The 27,845-nt window shown below is 45.0% G+C and overlaps 2 protein-coding genes and 1 long non-coding RNA gene across 9 annotated transcripts in view; 2 read left to right on the top strand and 1 right to left on the bottom strand.

Annotated features, from left to right (window-relative positions):
- The window catches only part of MAP3K13 (mitogen-activated protein kinase kinase kinase 13), a 170,286-nt gene extending 155,801 nt beyond the window's left edge, over positions 1-14,485 (top strand). For 6 of the 7 annotated variants that reach the window (XM_042957170.1, XM_042957169.1, XM_042957168.1 and 3 more), the window contains 5 exons: positions 970-1,756; positions 6,112-6,182; positions 8,625-8,922; positions 10,349-10,446; positions 12,567-14,485. In XM_042957170.1, coding sequence (XP_042813104.1) covers positions 970-1,756; positions 6,112-6,182; positions 8,625-8,922; positions 10,349-10,446; positions 12,567-12,702 — 1,390 coding nt within the window. In that variant the 3' untranslated portion in view covers positions 12,703-14,485. Of the gene's footprint in view, positions 1-969; positions 1,757-6,111; positions 6,183-8,624; positions 8,923-10,348; positions 12,125-12,566 lie in introns of all 7 variants that reach the window. The other variant, XR_006207822.1, reaches the window with a different exon arrangement.
- Positions 14,486-16,196: 1,711 nt separating this feature from the next.
- Positions 16,197-25,567, bottom strand: TMEM41A (transmembrane protein 41A). Its single transcript, XM_007083646.3, has 5 exons — positions 25,358-25,567; positions 23,688-23,841; positions 20,774-20,935; positions 20,008-20,146; positions 16,197-18,615 (listed from the first exon to the last, which is right to left on the bottom strand). The coding sequence occupies exons 1-5, from the start codon at positions 25,474-25,476 to the stop codon at positions 18,395-18,397; spliced, it is 795 nt and encodes a 264-aa protein (XP_007083708.3). The 5' UTR covers positions 25,477-25,567; the 3' UTR covers positions 16,197-18,394.
- An 87-nt stretch (positions 25,568-25,654) lies between these two features.
- LOC102965397 overlaps positions 25,655-27,845 on the top strand; it is a 48,960-nt gene continuing 46,769 nt past the window's right edge. Inside the window, exon 1 of the long non-coding RNA XR_006207823.1 lies at positions 25,655-25,991. This is a non-coding gene — a long non-coding RNA (uncharacterized LOC102965397). The remainder of the gene's footprint in view (positions 25,992-27,845) is intronic.

Below are 27,845 nucleotides of genomic sequence, written 5' to 3'. Positions count from 1 at the left end.
CTATCTGGTCCCAAAGAAGGAAGGATGTAGTGGTCCTACCTGATATCCTCAAGTCTCTGCCCATACCCATTCATCAATCAGAAACCAGCTATTGTTTACCTGTGCACCCTGGAATCAGTGTGTGTGAGGTTTACCTTCAAGCTCTGGCTTCCTCTTGCACATGACCTACATGACCAGCCCAGACAGCACTTGAAAACAGGACTGTGAGAGGACCTCCTCCCATAAGGAGCCAGGACAATGCCAGGTCACTCCTCACTGGCCCTTCTCTTGCTGGGTCTGTTCAACCTCCTAGGCTCCGTACTGTTTCCCCTTCCTCTGGCTCCACCCCTTTCTCAGTCTTCCTTAAACATTTTTGAGTACTGAGTGTGAGCAGGGCTCCCTGCTAATGCCCCTCCCATACAGAGATGGATGGACATAGTCCCAGACCCAGGAGACCATGTCTAAACCAAGATCCTTGAGCTTAGCCTCTTGCCTAATTAATCTGAGGTTTCCTTCTCTTGTATCAGACCCCTGTGATTTGTGATCTTTTGTGGGATCTATCTAGATCCATCATCAGACAGATTTCTGATCATGGGCAAACCCATGCCTATGCTTTGGCATATTGACACCAGGCTGATAGATGAGATTATAAGGAAGAGATTAAGAAGCCTATAGGGTAGAATTAGAATTTAAAGGGATTGAGCACCTTAGCTAGTGAGGCACAGAATAATATCCAAAAGGAATAAAGGAAATCCTCTATGGGTGAACATCTAAGTTGCTTCTAATTTTCTGGTGTTTTAAACTATGGTATAACATAACATCTTCAGACACACATCTTCATGCACATCTGTTGTCTCCACTGGATAAATCCCTGCCTACGTGACTGCTGTATCACAGGGTGTGTGTGTATCTTAAGGTTTGGGTTACATTTCCCCTAACTTGAATGTGTATTTTCATACGTTTAAAACTCAACCTTTTGTTTTCTCCCAGGCCAGATCTGTTGAGATCTGAAGGTATCCCCAGTATGGAGGTGGCTCCCGCCGCATCCCCTTTGTCTGGAAGTCCCAAAATGTCCACCTCAAGCAGCAAGAGCCGATATCGGAGCAAACCCCGCCACCGCCGAGGGAATAGCAGAGGCAGCCATAGTGACTTTGCAGCGATCTTGAAAAACCAGCCAGTGCAAGAAAATTCACCCCATCCCACTTATGTACACCAAGCTCAATCCCAGTACCCTTCTTCCCATCACCATAATCCTCTGCAGCAGCAATACCAGCAATGCCCTCCTGCCGTGCCTCAGAGTCACCATCCCAGACTCAACATGCACGGACAGGACATTGCAACCTGCGCCAACAACCTGAGGTATTTTGGCCCAGCAGCAGCCCTGCGGAGCCCACTCAGCAACCATGCTCAAAGACAGATGCCTGGCTCTAGCCCTGACCTCATCTCCACAGCCATGGCGGCAGATTGCTGGAGAAGTTCTGAGCCTGACGAGGGCCCAGCTGGCCCCTGGGGCTGTTGTCAGGCTGACCCTTATGACCCCTGCCTCCAGTGCAGGCCAGAGCGGTGTGGTTCTTTAGACATACCCTCTGCTGAGCCAGTGGGGAGGAGACCTGACCTTTTCAAGTCACCAGCACACAATCCCCTCTCGGAAAATGCCCAGGGTTCTGAGAAAATGGAAGAAAATGAATTCAAAGGCTGTAGGTCTGCATCATCCCTTGGCATCCCTCATCACGTCACCCCCCCAGTGCTACCTCGAAACACAAGGCCCCTGCAAAAGGTAAGCCGTAATGACAACAGCAGTGTGTGCCACGGCCTTCATGGAATGTTAGAGCCTGTCGTGTGGTGCATATTGGAAAACATGTGTAACACGTGTCCGTTTTGTAAAAGGATGAGATGGCAGAAGCATAAACAGAAGGGTTTTTTTTTTAGCTTAGATGCTCTCTTGCCACACTGCTTAAGTGATAGAGAGAATACACTTTGGGAACTACTGACCCCAGAGGACTGGTTCAAATATATATAAGTTATAGATAGATAACCAGGGATAATAGATAATAGATAATAGATAATAGATAACCAGGGATCTGTAATCAAAACTAGAACTACCCTAGCCTAGTCATGATGGATGTTGCAAGAAGGAAGGGTCCCATTATAAAACAAGTTTGAAAAACAGTATTCTCTGTCCTCTCTTGGAGATTCCTTGTGCACATCAGCAAATCCTAGGCTTTAAAAAAATCATACAGGGGCGTCTGAGTGGCTCAGTCGGTTAAGCATTGGGCTTCAGCTCAGGTCATGATCTCACAGTTCAGCTGTTTGAACACCGCATCCGGTGAGCTCCAGCCCCGCTTTGGGTGAGCATGTGTCCCACTTCGGGTAAGCTGGAACCCTGCATCAGCTGAACCCTGCTTCTCTCTCTCACCCTCTTCTTCCTCCCTCTCTGCCCCTCATGGAATTCTTTCTCTCTCCCTCTCTCTCTGCCCCTCATTCACTTGTACCCTCTCTCTGGAAAAAAAAAAAAATCATACTGTACCTTGTTTAATCCAGCATTTTCCTCACCTAGTTGGCCATAATGGCTTTAAAAATAACATCTATTAATATCCCATGGAACTAGCCTTCTTCATAATATATTTTGGAGGAGGGTTTGCCTGGCTCAGTTGGTAGAGCATGTATGTGACTCTTGAACTTAGGGTCATGAGTTCAAGTCCCACGTTAGTTGTGGAGCCTACTTAAGAAAAAATAAAATATTAAGAAAAACAGTATATTTTGGAAAGCCCTGCCTTTATTAATAACCATCATGACCCAGCGAGTTCTTTGTCATTCAAACCTGTTCTTCTCCTCCTCACCCACTAGATGCCTAGGGTTTATTAGCTTGGAGGCAGTCTACCATAGTGGTTAACAGCATGAGCCTGGGAGCCAGAGAGAAATGAGTTCAAAGCAAGGCTCTTACATTTAGAACCTCTATGCTGCCCTTGTCTATAAATGGGGCAAATACTGGCCCCTGCCTCACTGGCTGATGTGGATTAAATGGGTTAATACATATAAAGCATTTTGAACAGGGCCTGGAACATAACAATCTTCCAAAAATGTTAGCTCATTTTGCTAATGAGTTAAAAATAAGATTATGTATGAAAAGTATTTAGCACAGGGCAGATACCCACTCAGTCCTTCAGTAATGCTTCACTTCAGCAACATTCAGCAGGAGCTCAGGTGAAGGAATGAAAGGGTCTAAAATGTAAATGAGCTTGTTTTGGTCAACTAGACATTTAAAAGAAGTTGACATATAATTCAGAATGACTAGAATCAGGGATGCCTGGGTGGCTCAGCTGGTTAAGCATCTGACTTCAGCTCAGGTCATGATCTCACAGTTTGTGGGTTCGAGCCCCATGTCAGGCTCTATGCTGACAACATGGAGCCTGGAGACTGCTTCAGATTCTGTCATCCCCTTTTTTTCTGCCCCTCCCCCACGCCCACTCTGTGTATGTGTGTCTCTCTCTCAAAAATAAGTAAACATTAAATAAAAAAAGAATGACTAGCATCAAGAAGATAAGAAATAACAAGTTGGAGAGGATGTGGAAAAAAGGGAACTCATGTGCAGTGTTGGTGGGAATGTCAACTCGTGCAGCCACTATGATAAACAGTATGGAGGTTCCTCAAAATATTAAAAATAGAACCACCCTATGACCTAGTAACTTCACTTCTGGGTATTTACCCAAAGAAAACGAAAGCACTAATTAGAAAAAATATGTGCACCCTTGTGTTTATTGCAGTATTGTTTACAATGGCCAAGATACGGAAATAACCTGAGTGTCCATCAATGGATGAATGGATAAAGAAGATATGGTGTGTGTGTGTGTGTGTGTGTGTGTGTGTGTGTGTGTGCACTTATACACACACACACACATACACACTTACATACATACATATATTCATACATACATACAATGGGATATACTCAGACATAAAAAAAGAATGAAATCTTGCCATTTGTGACAACATGGATGGACCTAAAGGGTATTATGCTAAGTGAAATAAGTCAGACATAAAGAGACAGATACCATATCATTCACTTATGTGTGGAATCTAAAAAACAAAACAAATGAACAAAGAAGAAATAGATTCATAAATGTGGAGAACTAGTGGTTGCCAAAGGGGTGGGGGTGGGGGAATGGGTGAAATAGGTAAAGGGGGTTAAGAGGTTCGGACTTCCAGTTCTAAAATAAATAGGTCACAAGGGATGAAGAGTAAAGCATAGGAAATATAGTCAGTAATACTGTAATAACTTTGTAAGGTGACCTATGATAACTATACTTGTTTTGGCAAGCATAGCATAATATATGCACTTGTTGAATCACTATGTTACACACCTGGAACTTATATAAAAATTAATTACACTTCAATTTAAAAAAAAAAAAGAAGTTGAAGCTGAGGGCTACTCTCTCAGAACTGTATTTCTTCTCTCGAGTGCTTCTCCCGAGTGACTAAGCATTCCCAGAGATTAAGTTGTGTTTTGGGTGCTCTTACTCCCTATATGGCCAGTAACATGTATTTTTTTCAGTAACAACTTTATTGAGATATAATTTACATACCATAAAGCTCTCCTATTAAGTGTACAACTCAGTGCTTTTATTCATAGCTATGCAGTCACCACCACAACCAATTTTAGAATATTTTCATCATCCCACAAACAAACCCCACACCCTTTAGCAGTCACCCTAGTCCCCTCCCAAGTAACATGTATCTTTGAGCCATTCTGATGCCATTTTGATGCATTCTTTGGGCCCACGGGCCAGGAAACACATACCCCATACATTTGGCCTCCCTGGAACAGCACTCCCACAGGACAGTTCAACTTCTCTCGACCGGGATACACTTCCGAGGTATGCCTAGGGTAAATGCTCATCTCGGCAGTCAGTATAACCCCATGCCTGTCTTTACTACTCAAACAGGCATATCAGAATACAAATTGGTAAGAGTGATGGAATATTAAAACTGACTTTAAGGGGCACCTGGGTGGCTCCGTTGGTTAAGCGTCCGACTTCAGCTCAGGTCATGATCTCACAGTCTGTGAGTTCGAGCCCCACATCAGGCTCTGTGCTGACAGCTCAGAGCCTGGAGCCTGCTTCAGATTCTGTGTCTCCCTCTCTCTCTGCCCCTTCCCCGCTTATGCTCTGTCACTCTCTGTCTCCAAAATAAATAAAAACATTTTTAAAAAAATTAAAAAAAACCCTGACTTTAAAAGTAAATTACCCTCAAACTTTGGTACGATTACTTGGGCCCAGTTACCCACCTCACAAGGGGTGATAGTAATCCAGTGCATCATGATTCTGTGGGTAAGGACAGCTGATTTTAAGTGTGACTGTTCTTATGTCCTCAAAGAGAAATGGACTCTTCCTGTGAAGGAAGATCATCTTCTCAGGACACTTACCCAGACTTCCAGATGAACCTCAGAGCCCTAGCAGTCACAAGGCCTCAGATGTCCCAAGCAGAGCTCCTTTATCCTGGCCAACATGCGGGCTCAATAATGTACTGAGCACCTGTTTAGTGCAGTGTATGCAGTGTGGTATTCATGGTGGAATGAGAAATACAATACAAGATATGGCCTGACCCTCAAATAATGTATGCCTTAGTAGTGCAAATGATACAAGCATAGTAACTATAATATTAGTGAAAAGGTGACTGGTGACATAAAAGGGGGAAAGTAGTTGTTAGGTTTTGAAGAATTGAAAGATCACTTCTTGGTGGAGTCCCTGTGTCAGGGCCTGGAACCATGAATAACAATAATTATAAGGCTGCCGCCAAATCCAGACCTTGTCTCTACTTTCCCCTCCTCATCGCTCACCTTGGACAGTCTCATGGAGTCCTCACCTACCTGAGGGCAAGGCTCACATTTACTCAGGTCTGTGTGTCTTCCAGCAAAGAGCACAGACCCAGTCATCATGGACACTGAGGAAAAGTTGCTGAATGAATAAATATATGTTTATATATGTTTAAAGATGACATTCAGCAAACTACTATTCAATGCCTTTTTATTATAATTAAATCTTTTATATGGAGTGTGTGTGTGTATGTGTGTATGAGAGAGAGAGAGAGAGACAGAGACAGATTGAGGTAAAACTCTCCCCTTGTTCTCCTCAGAGTGGAGATGACTCCTCAGAAGAAGAAGAAGGGGAAGTAGATAGTGAAGTTGAATTTCCACGAAGACAGAGGTAAAACCAATAAACACCTGTGACTGCTTTCATTGTAATGGGGAAAATCCTGAGTTTGCCATACCTCCTGTTCAGTCACAGATCACCTTCGAACAACCACCTGGTAGGGAGATTTGAACTCACAATTCTTCCTTTCCCATTGCCACATTTTGGCGGCTGGCTATGCACAGCAGATTCTAGTTCATCAGAATTCATTTCTTAGGAACTTCAAGATGAGGAGTATAAATATGGATTCAATGTGCATTTGAGAATGTAGTGGGAATTTTATGAGAGATGGCCATGCTGTTTTGTGGATAATATCATTCGTTTCTGGTGTACCTCCTTTTATTAGTCTCTTGGGCTGCTATAACAAAATACCACAGGCTGGGTGGCTTAAACAATGGGAATTTATCTTTCACGGTTCTGGAGGCTGGGAAGTCCCAGATCAAGGTTCCTGGTGAGGACTCTCTTCCTAGCTTGCAGACAGCAGCCTTATTGCTGTGTCCTTACAGGGTTGAGGTGGGGGAGTATGGGACAGAGAAGGTGGAGAAGGGAATGAAGGGAAGGGAAAATATCTTCCTCTTATAAGATCACAGTCCCGTGGGATTTTGGACCTGCACTTATGATCTCATTTAACCTTAATTATCTCCTAGGAGCCTATCTCCAGATTCAGTCACACTGGGGTAGGGCTTCAATATACTAATTGGGGTGGAGGTGGGAGGGAACACAGTTCAGTCCATAGCACTCTCCATGCCTTGGATTTTATGCCTCAAGTTAAGTATAATTAATTAGGTTGAGTCCTCCTTCAACCCAGCCTTAAAATTAGCTTCGTGCTTAGCCAGAAATAGTCATTGTAAATTAAAGAAGTACTACATCCCCCTACTTCTAGAAAAGAGCTGCCCTTATGTAGGAGTGGGGAAGGTAGTTTTCCTCCAAGAAAGCCTTTTCTGCAATTAGGCATTCTGTTCTTGAAGAATATGGCTCTAAGAATCTGCCAGAAAGGTTTGTGTACCTGCCCAGAAACAGGAATTCTCTGCAAACCAAGGGATTCCTTTGGTAAATTGTATTCTGGGTCCCAACGCTGTACAAAGAATTGAAATCTGTTCTCATCCCCTGAGCTATTCCTGCCACATTGCTATTGCTGCCTTATTGCCTCCTTGGTTTCTCCTATGCAGTGAGATTGAATCTGAGTAAAATGTCTTTTCGTTCTCTGAACTCACTCTACCGACATCACAATTACGTGACTCCCAGCTTTGTTCCCATGACACACCATACACTCAGCCCACCTAATGGCTTCCCGCCTTTCTTGTTGGCCATGATGCAAATTATATGTATGTTTTTACTGCATGGTTTTCCTTTTTATAACATTTTGCTCCCTATCTCTTTTCTGGATTCCTAGCCTTGAGATGTTGTGTAAGTCCTACTTTAATTTCCTTCTCCCACAGGCTCTTTTCAGGTGTCCTTGATCCCCCCAGCCTTGTAGCCTATCACCTGACCTTGTCATTGGCGAGGCTCAGATCGTATGCCATCAAAATCACTTTGTACTAAGAGATACAGAAAGATCTGACAATGGCAGAGGAAAAAGTCAGTCTTCTTTTTATTATTTGTTTTCTTTTGAAACCAAAATGAACTAACAGCATTCTTATTTGCTAGGCTACTTATAAACAATGGGGAAAAACTGAAGAACTTTTGCAAATTCTCCCTCTGCTCCCCACCCCCTGCAGATTTTGCCTCATCTGAGCTAAACCCACATGTTAACAGGAATCAGTCATTAGCTGACTAGGCAGTGGCCATAGCTGCAGAGGGAACGTTCCTTCCAAGCTCATCTGCACTGGGGGTTGGCTGACAGGACGGACACACGTGGCCTTCCACAGCCGCCATGCCCAGTGGGAAATGCAGCTGGTAGACGATGACACTGAGCAGGGTATGCGTAGACCCGGCCCAAGCTGCAGCTCTGCCTTCTCTGATGGTGTGGCCTGGAACAAGTCACTTTCCTTGTCTGGCTCTAGTGTTATGGCCTGAGAAATGAGTTAGACCAAAGAATCTCTCAAGACTCGTTTACCTGTAAGAATCTGGGAGGTCTGTGTATAAGCAGCTGAATTTCAGTTTGAACTTTTCCATACCATGCATGCGTGTACACAACTGTGATCAGAGCTGCTGAGTTTCTCAAAGACCAGTAGTAGCCATCAACAGTGGAGTGTACTGTTTAGCCACATAAACATACAAACCAAATGAACAGGAAATGCAAATTTCCTTCTCGTTTGCTTTAAAATTTAATAGTGTTGGCTCCATAGCTCAGGGGTTAGAGCACTGGTCTTATAAAATTTAATAGTGTCTATCCACCTGGAGTTTTGAGTCTCCCTCGGGGGCAGGGAGAAACCTAGAAAACCTCTCACCAAGGCTATGGTCTAAGAACAGTAGCTGTTCCTGTGATTAAGGTCCTCTGGTTTTTTGTGGTTCTAGGCCCCATCGCTGTATCAGCAGCTGCCAGTCGTATTCAACCTTTAGCTCTGAGAATTTCTCTGTGTCTGATGGAGAGGAGGGAAATACCAGCGACCACTCCAACAGTCCTGATGAGTTAGCGGATAAACTGGAAGACCGCCTGGCGGAGAAGCTAGATGATCTGCTGTCCCAGACGCCAGAGATCCCCATTGAGATATCCTCGCATTCAGATGGGCTCTCTGACAAGGAGTGCGCCGTGCGCCGCGTGAAGACGCAGATGTCTCTGGGCAAGCTGTGTGCGGAGGAACGTGGCTACGAGGTGGGGCTTCTCCTCCCTTCTCCTCTGATCACTGTAGCTCTTTGGGTTTAGAGCATACTCAAGTCATTTAGGGTATAAGATAAAACAACTGCCTCCTGGAAGTAAGTAGAAGTGCAGAGATCCACAGAGCTCCCTGAAATAAAGGCAGTTCTCCTAAATGAGGCACAAACATCGAACTGCTCGGGCATCCTTTCTTCTAAGATTTAACTCAAACATCTCCTTCTCCTGACCCCATCTCCCTTGTGGTTAAGGGTATGAGCCTCCCCTCTCCATGTCCCCTGGATGATGCTCTCATAGCACAGGGAACACTTCAATGCCTGTCCAGTGCTGCCTTTGAAGGCAGGATAGCAGAGTGGTTGTAAGTTTACACGTGGAATCTGACTGCCTAGATGCCAGTCCCAGCCTGAGTTCTCTACTGACTGACCGCAGCATTGGGCAAGCTACTAACCTCCCTGTAGGTCAGTTTCCTTATCCGTAAAGTGGGAGTGATTAACAGCACTTATCTCCTAGGGTGCTTGTGAGGATTAAATGAATTCCCTAGATGAAAACCACTTACAGCAGTGCCTGGCACATAGTGAACACTATGTAAATGGGGCTGAGGTGGTATTGCTATAATTGCTATCATCATCGACATCATCATTTTTTTTTTTTTCTTCCAAGATTTTCCTTAAATTCCAGTTAGTTGGGCGCCTGGGTGGCGCAGTCGGTTAAGCGTCCGACTTCAGCCAGGTCACGATCTCGCGGTCCGTGAGTTCGAGCCCCGCGTCAGGCTCTGGGCTGATGGCTCAGAGCCTGGAGCCTGTTTCCGATTCTGTGTCTCCCTCTCTCTCTGCCCCTCCCCCGTTCATGCTCTGTCTCTCTCTGTCCCAAAAATAAAAAAACGTTGAAAAAAAAAAAAATTAAAAAAAAAAAAAAATAAAAGGACAAAGTCTAATTTAAAAAAAAAAAAAAAAAAAAAAAAAATTCCAGTTAGTTAACATATAGTATAGTAGTTTAGTATTGACTTCAGGAGTAGAATTTAGTGGTTCATCTCTTACATACAACACCCAGTGCTCATCCCAACAAGTGCCCTCTTTAGAGCCCATCCCCCATTTGGCCCATCCCTCACCCACCTCCCTCCAGCAACCCTCAGTTTGCTCTCTGTCGTTAAGAGCCTCTTATGGTTTGCCTCCCTCTCTGTTTTTATCTTATTTTATTTTTCCTTCCCTTCCCCTTGTTCATATGTTTTGTTTCTTAAATTCCACATATAAGGCCATGTCATGTTTATATGTCTTGTCTCTCCAGAAGCCCTGCAAGGACAGGACCTGGTCTCATGTATCATAGCCAGCAACCCAGCACAGTGCCTGTCCTCTGGGAAGTGTTCCATACATGTTTACTAAGTGATTTCCCAAACAAATTAAGGTTTTCTTTTGTCTCAACTTTGCAGAATCCTATGCAGTTTGAAGAATCGGACTGTGACTCTTCAGATGGAGAGTGTTCTGATGCCACAGTCAGGACCAATAAACACTACAACTCTGCTACTTGGTAATGAAAGAAAACCCATCCTGAAGATCTCATGACTATACTGGCATTTCAGATCCATCCCACCCCCAGACTCTTCCCACTCTCTCCCTGCTTTTTCGTCTGGGAAGAGAGCTGCCCCCTCTTTCTTACCCCTAGAAATGAGCTGCAATAACAGGAACATGAGACTTCGCAAATCTCTTGGAAAAAAATATCCAAATGAAATTAAGTCTCACTGAACATTTCAATCAAGAATGGCAGGGATCTATTTTATTGAATATTCTAGCTACTGTAACATTGATATTTATTTTTGTTTGACATTTTAACACTTTGTACTGTAAAGAGTGAACTATACATGATATAGAGACAGACACAATAATTTCTTGCAAAAAGAGAGAGAGAGATAAAGGAAGAAAGAAAAAAAAGAAAGAAGTGGAATTTAGGAGCAACATCGTTGGGAATTTGTGGGGCCAGGAGATATTATTGCTACTTGAACAATGGGGACCAGTTCTTTTGGCCATAAGAGACGAAGAAGAGCCAGAGCAAGACATACTGATTATTTTAGAAAACAAAGAAAAGCAATTCCAGGTAACTTGTGAACAGACCACATTAAGTTCAACCAGCTTGCCCACATGGGTGATGGAAATGATCTAGAAGAGACTGATGACCAGATACTTGCACCCAAGGTCCTTGAGGGCATGTGCTTCCTCTAGGAGGAAAAAAGACAACTACACATCTGGAAGCTGATTTCATTTTAAGAACTTGAAGCAGCATTTGGTAGTGAGACTTACAGATAGCATCAAGCCTTGTCTTTGACAAATGCTTCCCTTTTTAATGCTGTCATTGTCATTACCTTGACAAATGTGTTACCTTGACCAATGTGTTGATTTTTCAGACTCAAGTGCCATTTTCGTATAGCCTATTTCCTTTCCACCTGTTGACCACTTCCTTTAGGAAAAAAGGCAGGGGGTGCCAAAAAGAGAAAAAGGAAATTTACAACAGTATTAGAAAAGCAAATGTGGAATTTGTGAAAGCGCATTCTCACAATGTCTCAGTTCAGCTACGTGAAGAAGATCAGATCACCCCTCTGTGGAACCAGGTTACTTGTCTACTAGAGTCATATTGATTCAAACAGAACAGACTTTGAAGGCAGCTAGCGTGTGTGTGAGTCTGTCCAAAGTCCAATCCCGAACCACCCCCTTGTTTTTATTCATTAACTCATTCTATCTGGGAAGCTTTAGTGCCTGGCTACCACTATCAGGATAAAGGCAGCATAAGCAACTTGTAAAAGTCAACCCCTCCCACATTACAGTAGCATTTTTGTTAAATGCAACTGGTAAAGTGTATTTTACTGCACTTTGGATCAATGCAGTTAGAATAATTGAATCTGGAAATTTATAGAAAGAACAACTGATGCTGAGCAGCAATTAGAGAGATTTTACATTGTCCAAGACATGAGGTCCTGGCTTGTCTCTGGGGTCACAGTCTTTGAAAAGCATCCCAAGGAATTTCATCATGCCTCAGCTTCAAGGAAATTTTTATCTAGAATTTTATATAAAAACGGGTGTTGGCCTAGTTTCCATCTCTGTCTCCAAGATAGGTTACTGTCAAACAACCTCTCTAGGCTCAAGACCTGAAGAACATGGCTTGACTCTTTGACACTGCATCACGTTGGACATTAGGAAAGACTTACACATTACAGGTATTAAACTATTTCCAACAAAGATGAAAACGTTGCCCTCCGCTGGGGGTCGCCGATTGCATCAGCCAAAAAGGAAAGGTGGAGGGAATTTAGAGCACTTCCTTTGCTTGTCTGATCCCTCCATGTGTTTACACTTTATGTTGAGTCGTTGATTTAAAATTTAGTGTCTATAATTTATAGCTCTTAGGTAAGATGAAGGAAAATGTTTAACTTATACAGAGAGCAGTATTGTTTGCATTAAATTATTCCATTTTGTATAAATTCTGTAGCTGGACTACATGAAAGATCTTAAGTTATGGCATTATTATCACTGTTATTTTGTTTTATAATAATTATCATTCTCATTTTCTGTCGATCAGAAGGTGTGGCTTTACAGTGTAGCACAATGATTGTGTTTATTGCTAACCATGAATAATTATGGGTTTTTATGATTTTTATGAAGGAATGAAAATGGAACTGCCATTTGGGAGCTCCCTGGTATTCATCTTAGTTGTATTCCCTCATTTTCTGTGTGCAACAACAATCATCTGAGGATGCGGGTTCTGCCCTGGAGGCCAGTGGATGCACTGTGGCTTTGACTTGATCCTGAAAGCTCCCGGGTGGGCAGATGACTGAGTGGATGGACAAATACTTCAAAAGCTGTAAACTTTCTCAAGTTTCTTAAGAAATAAAATCATGGGACTACATTAGAGGCAAAAAGAGAATTATTTAGTCCCCTGGGAGGAGCCGACCTGAGAGTTGCTGCCCGGGGCCCATGGGTTAGGCAGATTCAAGAGCGGGCAGCACAGTTTGTCATCTCCTTCTTTCCAGGTCCCATAGTACCAGCTTTTTATTTCTCCTGGCTGGCAGTAGCAGGGAAACATAAAAAGAAACAAGCAAACAAAAAGAATATGTATATCATGACATTGACATAAAATGCCTAGCTATGATGTCATCCCGTAATAAGACTAGAGGCATTCTAGAAGGAGGCCTACTCACTTAGAGGGTGATCGGGCCGGAAAAGTACCTTAAAAGGCCATATTTTCCATCCTTGGACTTCAGACCACACTCAACTGTGAATCTCTCTGGTTCATTTCTTCTGGGAACTGAGAGTTCATCTCTTGAGACTTCAGACCACACTAAACTATGAATCTCTCTGGTTCATTTCTTCTGGGAACAAGTCTATGTCCCCTTTCTCTCCACCATAAAACACACTTTAGCTCGTCCAGTTCTTGCCCACCTGTAGTGGCAAAAGGAAACAGGAGGGTCAGCTTCTGTCTTACATCTTTCAGTGATGGTCTTCCTCGAAAACCCACACCTGATACCTCATAACTTTGATGTTTTTTGAATTCCCAAATATGATAATGCCATATACCTACCTGGGTTAACTGTTATAAGCATGTTAGGGTAGTAGACAGTGTTGAATCATGAGTCATTCACTGTATTGTTGAGAGTTGAATAAAGCTCCACATTGAACCCTTTTATTTATTTATTTATTTTTAGTAGAAGTGACGAGAGGCTTCAGAAAAGTCTAGGTTAAAAATAGTCTAGGTTAAAAAGAGAAATGCCTTCTCTATCCCAGCCTTGCCCTTCACTGCCTGCCTTGAGCTAACCAGGACAATTTTGAATCCCTGTGTGTTTCTTGGAGAACAGCTCCACATCCTCTGAAGAGTGCTGAATCTTAGAGCTCAGGAAATTGAAGAGCTGATCCTTCAGTCCTGAGGACTGTGCCACAATGCTTTAAGGAACCTCAAAAGACTGTGATTTCAAGCTTCATTGTTGATGGAAAGCTTAACCCCCTTGGGATCAGTGTCCACATTCATTTAGCATCTGTTTTTGACTGACTGCAAGATAACGAGTTTTAATTTGTGTTGCAGATGAACATTGGTTCTGATTTTCATCTATTTCTAGATCATGTCCTCTGGTAACAATTCCTATTAAAATTGCTTTGCAGAGGGACTGAGAAGCCAACATTCACTTCGAAATCATAATAGACCTTACCACCACTGAAGTTTAGACCTGTTTGCAAGATTGGGGGAGCTCCTACTCAAAAAGGATTTGGTATAGCCTACTTGAAGTTCAGATATTTAAAACTTTAGTATCAACAAACCATCCTTCTAGAATTAAGGATTTTTTGTAGGACGTACTAGGTACTGGACATATATTTCAGGGCCTCATTGTGCTAAACTTCCCTCTTATCCTAAGTAATAGATACGGTGATTTGGAATTTTCCTGGTACCAACCCAATTTTAAATGCCCTCCCCTACTGTGAAGCCCTGACACATCCTTTCCGTGTGAATGCATCCTCACTGATCACCTAATTTACTTTTTTATCCCCATGCCTTTTTGTCTCAAGTGTTCCCCCTTTTCGTAAAATGTTCCTACTTGAACTTCCTGGAACCGAATTCTCTAGGATAGAACATACTTGGAATGCAAGGGATTCCTGCCTTGCTCTGCAGTACAGTTTGCTGTTTTGTTTTTCCACGAAACCAGAAGCCAATATACTATCACATACCGCCACCTACCACCTCCACCCTAACACCCAAGACTGATGTTATTTCTTGATCGCCATATTCGTTCCCACCCAGCCCGGACACAGCCTCAGAACCTCTCATAACACAGCACTTGGAGAAACAATGACAGCTTGATTGGAAAAGGGGACATCTATTTCAGCATCCCAACTCGAACCTCACAATTTTCTCAAGGTGGTTTGAGATCTTGAGTTAGCCCTGAAGGGACAATGACAGGACCACACCAGTGTTCTCCTTTTGGAGCCCACCCTGTGGCTGTGGAGGTCAGCACCACTGGCAGGAAAAAGGCCACTTGCTTCCACCCACCGCCCTTTTGGACTACAATTCCAACTGAATAATTTCCAGTCACTGATGGATTGAATTCCAAAGTGTCTCTTCATTTACATCATTTCATTGTGTTAAATAGGCATGTTCCTCCCTCCCCTTCTATAAACAGAAAGCTAAAGTTAGGTCCCAGTTACCTGCTTCTTTCTTAGACTCTGTGAGGCTAATGTATCAAAACAGTGTGATATTCTTAAGACTTTGACTTGTACTGTCAGTATGAATTTAGTGCCTTTCCAGGCAGCAAGATTTTTCTTCTTTGCTGATTTCATAGAATAAATGTCCTACTTACTATACTCATATCACCAATGTTACCAACCTCACAGACTAGCACGTAAGAATTACATTAGTCTGTTTGCATGTTCCAGCCAGTACTGCAAGAGCCTATTCAAACTGGAATGAAGTAGGTTGCCAAGTGGAAGAGCCTTCTGGAACCTGGAGCATTTCTCAGGGACAGGTGGCACAAGAGGGGAGCTCTGAAAGCACTGCTCTGAAAAACAGGGTTACGCCAAAGGAGTTGGACTAAAGCTTTTGTTAACTTGTCACATGACCAGAACATGATGGCAGGATTTCGTAGAGACAAGCCCCTAGGCAGATGCAAGTCCACTGTAAGAAAACTTTCGGCAGACCCCCGACCCCCAGGCTTACTCTCTGGAGCCACTTCACCACACTCGGGAATGCTGCCTCCTGGCCCCAGGCTGTTGCCCAGTGACCTGACAGACGGGGTCCTCCAATGGTCATACACAGAGGGACCCTGCAGCCAGAATGTGCAAGCTCTTAGGAAGATAGCCTTTTTTTTTTTCACAATTTTTTTTTTTAACCTTATTTATTTTGACAGAACAGGGGAGGGGCAGAGAAGGAGAAACAGAGGGAGAAAATCCCAAGCAGGCTCCACACTGTCAGCACAGAGCCCAATATGGGGCTCAAACTCAGGAACTGTGAGATCATGACCTGAGCCGAAGCCCAGAGTCAGATGCTTAACTGAGCCACCAAGGTGCCCCAAGAAGATATCCCTTATTGACTGTATCATCTGAGTGGCTTTCCACCTCCAGTGCCCTCTTCTCAGACTCTGGAAGTGGGAAGACCCACTCTGATTCTTTATTGCAATAATTTGAGTTCCTATCAACTTGGAGCAAATTCTTTTTTGGGGTTAAGTCTCAAAATGAGCTTCCTCATCTGTCTCCCTGGACGTCCAGTACCGTCAGTCCCCTGCTCCCTGTGGTTTCTGATGCCAGCTCCATTTGTACTGAATAATTGTACACTGATGGGAACAAGAGCGACTATCGAAGCAAACCAATGCATGGAATTAAACAAAAAGCGTGCTTCACTCCTTTCTGGTCGTGTCTTTTCCTCAGGTTCTGTTTGTGTCCCGAAAGCTGCCTTCACAGGTCTCAGCACTTGTCAGAGCTGTAGGGAAAGGAAAACTTCACATGCAGGGTGGCCTGCAGCCAGGAAAGCCGGGTGTGGAGAAGGTTTCTGTGGCTGTGGTTTCAGACACACCTACAGAAGGAGGGGACAACCATCCCTCTCTTAATAGTTTCCTCTTGGTGGTGGACACGTGCCCTTCTTTTTTCCCATGGCCTTCCTGCTGCCCATCTTGCAGCTACTCTTCATTAGTGACTCCACTATAAAGTAAGTGTAGAGAAGGAAAAGGTGAAAATGAAAATCTGGCTTCTAAGGAATCATACTGGTAAGAAGCCTCCTGAGAGTGATGCTAAAACACCATTTTGGATTGTTTGATTTTCAGCCAATCCTGATTCCTGCTGGCAAGGGGAACTGAACGTGAGCAACATGTACAACACACCCCATACAGAACGTTTATATCCATTTATTTGGGAAATTGCTTTGCCTGTAAACTCACAACTGGTAAGGCACAGTGTAGCAAAATCACGAGGCAAGAGGGAGAGAGACAAACATAAGGATCTTGATAAAGGGCACACACTTGCAGTCGTGTAGAAAACATACTGGCTTCCCCTTGCCTCCTGCTCCTCCAGAACACAAAGAGCCACAGATTTCACACAGCCTTCTCCTCACCCCCGCTCCTGTAAGCATGCTTCTTCTAAAGCAATATGCCTTTAAAAATGAAGTCCTTGTCGTGTTTTTTGGATCATAGCTTGTCCAAAAAACACTGCTTAGGAATTCATTCTTCCTCCTGAACAGGAGTATTCTCAAGAATTCATGCAGAACACGTGGCTTGAGGGAAAGCCTTGGCAAGATTCTTGGCCGCACCAAATCAAAACCCAGCAGAGGATGCCCAACAGCAACGGTTCTGGTAAGAAATGACGAGTTAGTCCTGTATGGTACAGGATCCCAGAGATGGTCAGTGTAGGTGCCAAGGTCCTCCTGTACTTGGAAGCATTAACCCAGGTCTGTGCCAGTTCAGTACTGCAGCTGTAAGCAGCAGCAGCAGCTACAGATCATTAAAAATACAACACAACACAGTAATCCAAAACCAAGTTCTCCCCCTTGGATTAAAAGATAAAATAGAATTATTCCTCAGTTATTCTTGACAAATGACAAAACGAAAAAAATTCAGAGGCTATGCTGGCTGATAGCTGAGTGTACTGAATCCATTCTCCTAGCAGGACAGAGACAGGATTCCCACACAGAAAGGACAGATTAGAAAATGTACCGACAGGTCATTTGGTTCCAGTGAGTCAAGGGGCCCTGCCCCATTCAGACAGGTAAGAATGTCCCCAGAATATACCCATAACATGCAGAATTTGCTGCATTCATATTTAATAGTCTATTTGCAATCAGCTGAATTGTCAGAACACGCAACCAAGAGATTTGACATGTTTGGTAACATCAGTGCATCTGAACACAAAGCATCACAGAAATCACTGTGCATTTGAGTTGTATGTGAAAGTTCTATGCAGTTTGTCAGCTAGTTCCCCTTGGTTTATGGAAGAGGTAGGTCATTTGCAAAAAAAAAAAAAAAAAAAAAATACAGAAGAAAACACTCTCCATGAGACTAACAGGATAAAAGGTAATGTCAGTGATGTGGGTTCACATCATTTACACCAGTAACATCCACTAGGGATTTAACAGAACACCTGTCACAACAGCCTATCACTTTGCAGAAGAGGCACTCTGGATTAAGGACAATCAGCATCCTCTCCTGAAGCAGCGCGGGGCTTGCTGAGAGACAAATACAACAGACCATCCTGAGTTCCTTGTTCTTCAACAAAATACAAATAGGATTTTCTAGAAGGCCATCCGTTTCACAGAGTACCCTGCTAAACCAGGACTGGTTTGAGAACCTGATACAGTTCACCTTCTAGAACAGAGCGTCCTTTATAAAAACACTGCACACAGATATATAGTGTCCAAAATCACCTGTTGAGGGTAATTAAAAAACAATGACGGGCTGCACAGGACCACACCCATTATACAAATAAACAACAAAGTCCAAGGACATGGCAACCAAAAACCCAGATCACGTGTCCTTTCTACTATTTAGATGATTAGTGTTGCTTATTTCATTCAAATGCAGGTCCTTTTGACTAAATTTTTTAATGAGGGTTCCAGGAACTAAGGCCACCAGAGCAATGGCCAAAAGCTTGAAGACCGTTTCCCAGGAGAAAAGAGCATCCAGAGAGGTCAGAGTTGACAGGATGGAGCCTGTCTGCACACAGATAAAATTGTATGGGACCAAACCTGGAAGAAAAGGGAAAGAGCCTGTTACTAGGGGCAGCAAAATAAAAAATAATAGCCCTTCACAAATGTCCCCAGGAATTCACAACCCAGACTCCAGAATTTTTTTTTTTTTTTGCCTAACTCCTGACCTCTCAGCACATTACCTCTTTCCCTCCCTCTCTACTCCTTCCCCTCCTTTCCTCACTTCCCATAAACAACTGCCTTGTTTAACAAACAGGCTTGAGATGATTTATAAAAACATATATACTACCATAAGACAAAAAATGTTTAATAGGAAAAAGAAAAGTCAAGAATAAGTTAATCAGGAGATACAGTTAGTACAAAAAGTATAAGGTTCACCAATTTGCTAGAAGTGCCCCAAACTGGGTTCTGAGCATCCAACAGCCTAAGTAATGAGAGGTACCAGTATTATGAGATTTATAGCATGCTAAGAGAAAAACACGTTTCTTAGAAATAGTACTACTTTCACGTTCTATACTGTCTCTAAGCGATCATCAAATCCACTGGATCCCAAAAGTCTGACTGGTAGCAGACAGGCTGGTTATATAACAATCCCAGGGGAAGCTGTTAAAAACACATTCTTGGGCTCCCCACAGAGATTCTGGTTACCTGGGCCTGGAGTAAAACCCAGGAAACTCTAATAGCTTCTCCTGACCTCTACCCCGGAGACTCTGACTGGTTTGGGACCCCCTAACAACCTGTTCCTTCCCTACAGTAGATGCCTCAAGTTCATAGAGTACTCAAGGTCACACAGCTTGTCAGAAGGGGGACTGGAGCCCCGGTCTCCAGAGTCTTGCCAAGCCTTCTGCCACCTAGGTAATTACAGGCTGCTAACTGAGGTACTGAGGCACTTTGTTTGAAAGCCAAAATGACCAGAATGAGCTGTGGTCAATTTTGCTTTAAGATCTTACTTTCTCTCAAGAATTCCCTATCAACAGCAGTTGTTCAACCACAGATTTGTTATGTTCCACCTGGAAGCCCTGAATAGTCTTTCCCTCCATGCTCTAAAGTAGGTTTAAGAGAGGCAATCCTTGCCTAGGCTTAAAGTAGGGTTGGTTTACTTCTAGTGTGGAGAAAACAACAGTCACTGATTTTACAGGATGTTAGCACATTACCACTCTGATAAAGGCGAACCAAGGCACAGACTTTGAGAAACACTGCTCTGGTCCCAGCCCCTCATCTGGCCAAATGGTTCATGGAGGGTAAGTAGCTTATTGAAGGTCATACAATTGTCAAAAGGCAACAAAGAACTTCACTAGCACCACCTCTTTTTTTCAAGGCAGATCTTAATCAGAGGCCAGAGCCAGGCACATGCCCATGTGGCTGATAACCCAGGGCAGGCCCCCAACATGACCATGCTGAAGACACAGACTTAACCCACCAGCTTCTTACCGATCAGAACAGAGAAGAAGAAATGCACAATCGGGATGTTCAGAATCGGAGCTGAGAGGTTCAAGAACCAGTTTGGTGTCATGGGGAAAAGTCTCAAAAACAGTAAGAAAAAAAACAAGCTGTTTCTGTTCTCTTCCACCTGTAGCCAAAAAAGACAAGGTCATTAAGAAGCAGAAAGAATCTCTAGACATGACAATCTGTTAGTGCCAAGCACTTTTCTAGATACTTCACATATTCTCTTCCTGAATCTTCCAACAACCCTCCAGAGTAGAGATTGTTTTCCTCATCTTTTAAATTTTTTTTTTTTAATGTTTATTTTTGACAGAGAGAGAGAGAGAGAGAGAGAGAGAGGGAGAGAGACGGAGCATGAGCAGGGGAGGGGCAGAGAGAGAAGGAGACACAGAATCCAAAGAAGGCTCCAGGCTCTAAGTTGTCAGCACAGAGCCCGACACGGGGCTCGAACTCACAGACCGCGAGATCATGACCTGAGCCGAAGTCGGACGCTCAACCGACTGAGCCACCCAGGCGCCCCATGTTTTCCTCATTTTTTAAATGAAAGTACCTGAAGCTCCAAGAAGTCAGGAACTTGCCCCAAATCACAGAGCTGGTAATGATGAGGCTGGAATTTGATCCCAGGTCTGTGACTCTTGATCACATCAAAAGGAACCCCCGGGAGCTCCAAAGCAGGGTGGAGGAGCACAGTGGGAAACTCCGCCCTGAGGTGACACTCCAGGGCCCGGCACTCAGTTGTGGCCCCTCCGCTTACCTTCCTCTGCAGCAGGCATACTTTATCAGGGAAGTAGGAGACCACCAGCTGTTTGCCAAAAATACTAGAGAGCAGATAGCAGCATGTGGCGCCCACTGATGTCAACACACAACACAGCAGAAGCCCCAGCCATGGTCCAAACAAAGCACCAGCTAAAATGTTCTGCAAAAACAAAACAAAACCCTCAGCCATTAGAACATCTGGTGGCTACCAGCCACCTTGTACTGGAGCCCAAGAGTCATAGGTTCCCCCTCTTTTAGTGATTTTCCCAACCAAAACCCAATTCCCATTTTATTTTATTATTATTTTTTTTTAGTGTTTATTTATTGTTGAAAGAGAGAGGGAGACACAGTGCGAATGGGGGAGAGGCAGAAAGGGAGGAAGACACAGAATCTGAAGGAGGATCCAGGCTCTGAGCTGTCAGCACAGAGCCCGACCCGGGGCTCGACCTCATGGACCGCGAGATCACGACCTGAGCGGAAGTCAGACATTCAACCAACTGAGCCACCCAGGCGCCCCCCTCAACTCCCATTTTAAAGGTGTGAACAAAAAGTGATGGAAGAGCTGGAAACTCCAATCTTGGCCTTGGTCTCTTCACCTTTTAAACAGGGAAGATTAACACTTCAGAAGGCAGGTGATAATTAAATGGGATAACAGTGTATACAGCCCCCAGCCTGCTGCCTGGGTTGTAGTAGGTCCTGCAAACATTGGTGCTCCAAGAAGGGAGAAATGGAACTCACACATTATTTTAACTATCTTAAATGAACACAAACCATGAATTCTCTCCTTCAATAAGACCACATAAGCTATATAAAACATCTTCCTTCTTTGCTTCTTGCTGGAATTACATCTATGTGGTACACAACACTGGGGGTTCCATGTTGATGAGAGCTCTAGCTGACACTCACCAAAGTCTTAGATTAACAAAAATGGAAAGTGAACCGGTATGCCCTAAACACACTTTGGCCAGTAGACATCACCCTGTCAACATGGGATCCAAGACAGAAAGTAAAAGGGGAAGTTAGAAGTGAGAAGGTGGGGGTCTGATGAGCACCTACTGTATGTTAAGTGCTTGACTGTATGTCTTATTTAATCCTCATGATGACCCTGTGTCATCTGCCATCCTTACACCATTCTACGGGGATAAGAGACTAAGTATCAGGCCCAAGCTCACACTAGGCAGAGACAGGATTCACCCTCCGGTAGCATCTGACTCTTTGCCCTGAAGAGGGATCAGCTCAAGAGGGAGGGCAGGTACAGGGGCAACCCCAAGAAGCCAGCCCCTGACTTCCAGGACCACACACCTCCCCTGTCTCTCTCGGCATGGACATGTTTGCTTTTCTTCCAGTTTCCAACAAAGAGATTGCTTAAGTGCATCCAGCTGAGCCTGGGGTGAGGAGGCTCCATGCCAGGGCAGGAGAAAGAAACATGACAGAAGGAAGCTTTCAGGGATTTCCTGCTCAGTCTCTTAGTCATTCAACAAATGCTGAAGGCCATTGCATGCCAGGCACCATCACTGAGCCAGCTGCTCTATGCCCACGTTCCATTCAGTTCCGCCACGCAACAGTCCTAGGGGGTTGTGTGAGTATCCCCGTTCTCCAGATGAGGAAATGGGGTTGCAGAAGTTAAAGGGCTGGCTCATGGTTACACAGCTGGGATTCAAACCCACCCCAAGCCCTAAAATATACACATATTTACATGCAGCAGCTTAAAACGCTGCAGGGAGCACAGCAAGGTTCTTCTGTAGAATCTGAGGTGGGGGTGGATGAGAAGCAGCCCGCGACTAGAGCACATGTCTAGGCCCAGCACTGCGGCTCCGAGTGCTGGGGGCCGTCTGGGAATTCCAAATAACTTTTCCTCCCCACACCAGAGAAGCTTCCAGCCTCGCCAGTCTAGCATCATCATGAACAACTTGCATTTGTTCATCGAACATTTGTGAAGGCACTTCCCTGTACCAGGCAAAGAAATACAAAGCTGAGAGTAAGGAATAGGCCTGGTTCGCCAAAAGCTCAAAGACTGGTGGAAAAAACGGATTTTAAAAAAATAAATAACAGAAAACAGTGCCAAAATCAGAAGATTATGGAAGCTCTGAGGAGGAACAGCTGAGCCAGCTCAGATTGTGTGTGTGTGTCCAGGACAGCACACAGCCATCAATGCCTTAGAAACAAAAACAGCACATTTGAGACTCTGGAGCTGGGCAGACATGGGCTCAGACCCCAGCCCTGCCCCTCCTCACTGTCAACTTGGACAGTTACTTCTCACTGCCTGTTTCCTTATTTGTAAAGTGTGATAATCAGGCCCACGTTATAAGGCTGTTAGGAGAATTAACTAAGGTCAGTGAGGCAACTGTGAAAGTGTCTGACACTTGGGAAGCTGTCATCAAATCATTGCCACAGTAGTCTAGCTCTGGACCATATGATTTGCAGCCTGAGGCGGACTCTACAAAGACAGAAGGTGGCAGAGCACCTGGGTGGCTCAGTCGGTTGAGCATCTGACTTCAGCTCAGGTCATGATCTTACGGTTTTTAAGTTCAAGCCCTACATAAGGTTCATTGCTGTCAGCACAGAGCCCGCTTTGGATCATCTGGCCCCCTCTCTCTGCCCCTCCCCACCTTGTGCTCTCAAAAATAAATAAATATTGGGAAAAAGGGGGGGGGGCACTGGGTGGCTCAGTCGGATAAGCATCCGACTCCAGATCAGGTCACGATCTCTCAGTTTGTGGGGTCAAGCCCACAATGGGTTCTGTGCTGACAGCTCAGAGCCTGGAGCATGCTTCTGATTTTGTGTCTCCTTCTTTCTGCCCCTCCCCTGCTTGTGCACAGGCTCTCTCTCTCTCCAAAATAAAAATAAATAAATAAATAAATAAGACAGAAGGTAGCTTTCTAGCACACACAGAAGGAGGGCAAGGCACTGACCAGGAAGCTGGAGCCAGGGATGGCAAAGCCCTGTTTGTAGAGGTAGGCACTGCAGAACAGCAGGAACACGTAGGCCTGGTGCTCCTTCCGGTACTCTCGAAGGACCTCAGAAAGTTCCCGCAGCTCGGCCAAGTCTGAGGGGAACCACAGTGACCTGGGGATTTGGAAAAGCAGATGGAAACATGAGACCAGATCAGCCTAGCACCTAGAAAAGTCCTTTGTGTCCTCTTTCCAAAGACACAGACATAAGAGCCCCGCTTTTGGAAGCAAGAGACCTGGGTTAACATCTCAACTCTGCTACTGTCCAGTAGTGTGATCTCAGGCTAGTCCCTGGGCCTCGGTTTCCTTATAGAAAAAATGAGTGTTAAGTTTCCTTTTAGTTCTCAGGTTTTATGATCTATTCTTAAGAGACAAATGGATTAATTTTCAGGCAAGAACTAAATGTCCTAAACTGCCTTCCCTTCCTGGAACACCCCCTCCCCCACAAACTTCAGGCCAAGGACAATTAAAACTTCACACTGCTCCTGAGTTACTAGGTAAAAGACTGTTTTATCAGTCACTAACAAGCCAATTAAAGATTCTCTTGGAAAGTATATCTGTCCCACACCACAAACATAACCTTCTTGATAATATGTCAAGCTTGAACTAATCCTTTCAAAGAGGCTGCTTGTTCACCCCGCTCTTTATCTGGCCCTTAGTGCATTCTGAACCCTGTACAAGGGTGACAGTGTAAAGGCTACCTTGCCTCTGACATAAGAATAACCCTTGAATCTATCAATGATCAATTATGAGCACACCCTCCTAGTTCTCATCAGAATGTTTCTCTTAGTGTGTCTGACACCCACAGCAGAGCCTTCCCAACCTCCCAACTAGGGTAACCGAAAAGTTACCCTCCTATTCAAATATCAGTAACATTCTTGTGAACGCCATGCTGTGGCAGGCACATTTCCATAAACTTTTTGAACAGTATGCAACACTGACGGCAAACCAGCCCGGTAGGAATTGCACCGCCTCCAGCCCCACCCAGATGGTCATGAGAAGGGGGAAAGTAGAGATAGATATTCAGGAAGAGGGGCGGCTCCGATAATTAATTCGTGAATATTTAAAGAGGTCCTTGCAACACTTCTGCAGGCCGAATGCCGTAGAGTCCCAAGGGCAGGGCTGACGGAAGTGAGATGAGGTGGGAAGAACGACAGAGTGAGGCCGAAAGCGGTCGTAGAGATGAGGCTGCGGGACCACACAAGGGCGAGGGTCGGCTGAAAATGCGGGTCAGGGCTGGGCCGGGAAGGCGATCGGCACCCGGCTCCCGTGGTGATGCCACGGCGCAGACAGAGGTGCGCGAACCGGTGCCGCCGGCATGAGGCGCCGCGTTTCCCTCGGCAAATCACCGCCCTGCGAGCAAAGCCACGGATAGCGCGCCGAAACTGCACTCCGCGCAACCAGCACAGCGCAGGTTCAGTCCGGGCGGACCACAACTCCCATCCACCCCGCCCGCCCGAGACCGGACAGACGCGGCCAGGACACCGACCCTGATCTCCAGTCCCAGACCTGAACCCCGGCCCCCGACGCCTCCGATCCTGGAACCCAATCTCCGATTCGAAGACCCCATCCTCGTATCTGTCTCCCTTCCTCGGACCCGAACCGCGGCCCTCGCCACCCGCGCCACTCACCTGCCTCCAGTCTCCTCGTCCGGGCCCAGCGTCCGCCCGCGGGGCAGTCGCGTCGACAGCAAGTACAGGGCGAAGGTGCAGCAGAGGAAGACCAGCAGGAAGCCAAGCAGGGGGCGCATCTCGGCGCCGGCGACCGGACCCGCCGGGCCACAGAGGAGCCTGCAGGCAGCGCCGGGCGAGGCTGCGCGTTGGCCTATGCCTCCGGAGCGTATTCACGGACGGACCGGGGCGGGGTCCGCACCAAGCCCCGCCCCCGAATCCAGGCCCCGCCTCCGGCCTGCGCTGCGCAAGTTGTGCCTGCAGGTCGAGATTCCAGAGAAACCCTGTCTTCGGGCAGCTCCACGGGTGCGTCTGACCTCCCATCCGCTCATCTTTTTACACGTTTACCTTTGACTCTTTCTTTGCTTATTTGCAGGCTCTTTGCCAGGCGCTGGGAGATCAGGGGTGATTCACGCGCCCTGCCCACAGCGGGCTTGCAGTCTAGTGCTCAAGATACTCTTGTCCACAACCAGCTGTGATACAAAGCAAATACAGCCAGTGCTCCAATCAAGTGCGGTGGGAGGGTCATAGTCACCACAAAATGATGAAAATTACTTTTTATTCAGCGCCTACTATATGCCCATTATCCCACAAGGTTGGTATTTTTGTCTTTATTTTTAAAAAAATGTTTAAGAGAGAGAGAAAGCAAGCAGGGGAGGGGCAGAGAGAGAGAGAGAGAGAGAGAAAGAGAAAGAGAGACAGGGAGAGAGAGAATCCCAAGCAGGCTCTGCGCTGTCAGCACAGAGTCAGATGCAGGGCTTGAACCCGTTACTGTGAGATCATGACCTGAGCCGAAACCAAGTGGCGGACATGTAACTGACTGAGCCACCCAGGCGCCCTGTCTTTATTTAACTGAAAAATCTGAGCCTCAGATTAAGTGACATCCCCCCAGAAGAAAGCCCTGATTACTGTTGTCTAGGACCACCTGAGCTAGGGCATCTCAAGATCTTTGCTAGTCTCTGATAGCTCCGGCGGCAGAGTCAGCTTATTTTGTTAACGTTTCTGGTAAGATTTCTCATCATAATTTCTAGGTCTGCTGTGCCTGATTCAAGCCATGAACCTATGATTCTAAATTATCAGCTAAACTGATCTCTGGAATATTCCTCAGGAAGATGGCAGCCTTGGCTATGACCACAGCTCTTGTTTTTATATTTAGAAGGGTCCTTATGTGGATAACTTTCTGTTATTGATAAGGCTCTTGACATTGTTAAGTGAGGTTTAAGGGTAGCAGCTGTAATCATTTTAAGAACAGTAAAAAGGGGTCTTAGGTATCCTAGAAAACATGTATCTCTGAGGCCTTCAACTATTAAGACGTTCATAAGCCCAAAGCTGGTAATCCTATTCACAAATGAAAACGTATTCCTCTCGTGAGCAGAGGACTCCAGATGTTAAAAGAGACAGTTTGTGTGTTAGGATTAGAATCCAGGTCAACCTGGGTCCAAAATTAGTGGTCCTACACTGTGTGGATTCATGGAGGAGGCATGGTTTGAGTGTACCTTAAAGATGAGCAGGACTTCCACAACAGAGAAAGGAGGGAGAAGGTGAGCTGGGGGCCCAAGTAAGGCACCAGAGTCCAGTTTTGTGAAGCCTAAACTGTATGAGAAATGAGCGAGAAGTTGGAGACAAACTGGAAAACACTGGGAAGCTGCCTCAGGAGGTGGATTTTTCAATATGGTACATGGTGAGACACCAAAGGGAATGATTTAGTTCCCATTTTTGGATATTTGCTCTGGCAGATGATTAAAATACATTCTGAATTGGTAGTTGCAACTGTCCTGGTTAAAAAAAAGGATGCAGGCTGAGCCAGGACCACAGCAGTGGGAATGAAGGGAAGAGGATGGACACACAAGGAGGAGCTGAGCTGGTAGGACATATGACTGATTACATGGAGAAGAGGCAGAGAGGACCCCAAAATGCCACGAGCCTAGACAACAGAGAGTAAGCACCCTCACCATATCATTCAAAGCACCTCTTCGGCCAAATAGGGAGTGCCTGTCAGAATTTGAAGTGTACCAGGTCCTAGCAATTCCACGTCCAGGAATTTAACCTACAGATACGCCCGCAGACAAAGGTGTGGGTTCAAGGGTATTCTCCCAGCTTTGTTTTGTTATTAAGAGGTTGGGAACAACTTAAATGCCCATCAGTTGGGGACTGGTGACGTTAATTGTGAAATAGTCACAAAAGGAACACTAAGTAGCTTCCTAAAAGAGGGAGCCAAGTCTGTATATCCTGATATAGTGCAGTGCAGTCACCATAGACATATCAGGGATGAACATCGAACAAACAAGTCGCATTGATAGGGTATATCTGTACTACGACACATCTGTAAAAAGGGAAAAAAAGGGGGGTATGCTTTACTGAAATGCTTTACTGAGGTATTTATGAATGAAATGATTCAATGTCTGGGATTTGCATCAAAACAATGGGATGGGAGTTTAGTGGGTAGGGA

Source organism: Panthera tigris, chromosome C2, assembly GCF_018350195.1.
Source record: "Panthera tigris isolate Pti1 chromosome C2, P.tigris_Pti1_mat1.1, whole genome shotgun sequence".
NCBI classification, from domain to species: Eukaryota; Metazoa; Chordata; class Mammalia; order Carnivora; family Felidae; genus Panthera; species Panthera tigris.
This window is presented reverse-complemented; position numbering and strand designations above follow the sequence as displayed.

Bases quoted from the DNA above. Each gene is read 5' to 3' on its own strand.
- TMEM41A (XM_007083646.3), bottom strand. From the start codon at position 25,476: ATGCGCCCCCTGCTTGGCTTCCTGCTGGTCTTCCTCTGCTGCACCTTC. The intron at 20,936-23,687 runs GTCAGTGCCTTG...TTGTTTTTGCAG, and splicing joins TCCCTGGCTCCAGCTTCCTG to AACATTTTAGCTGGTGCTTT. The intron at 20,147-20,773 runs GTAAGCGGAGGG...TTTTGGCTACAG, and splicing joins TATGCCTGCTGCAGAGGAAG to GTGGAAGAGAACAGAAACAG.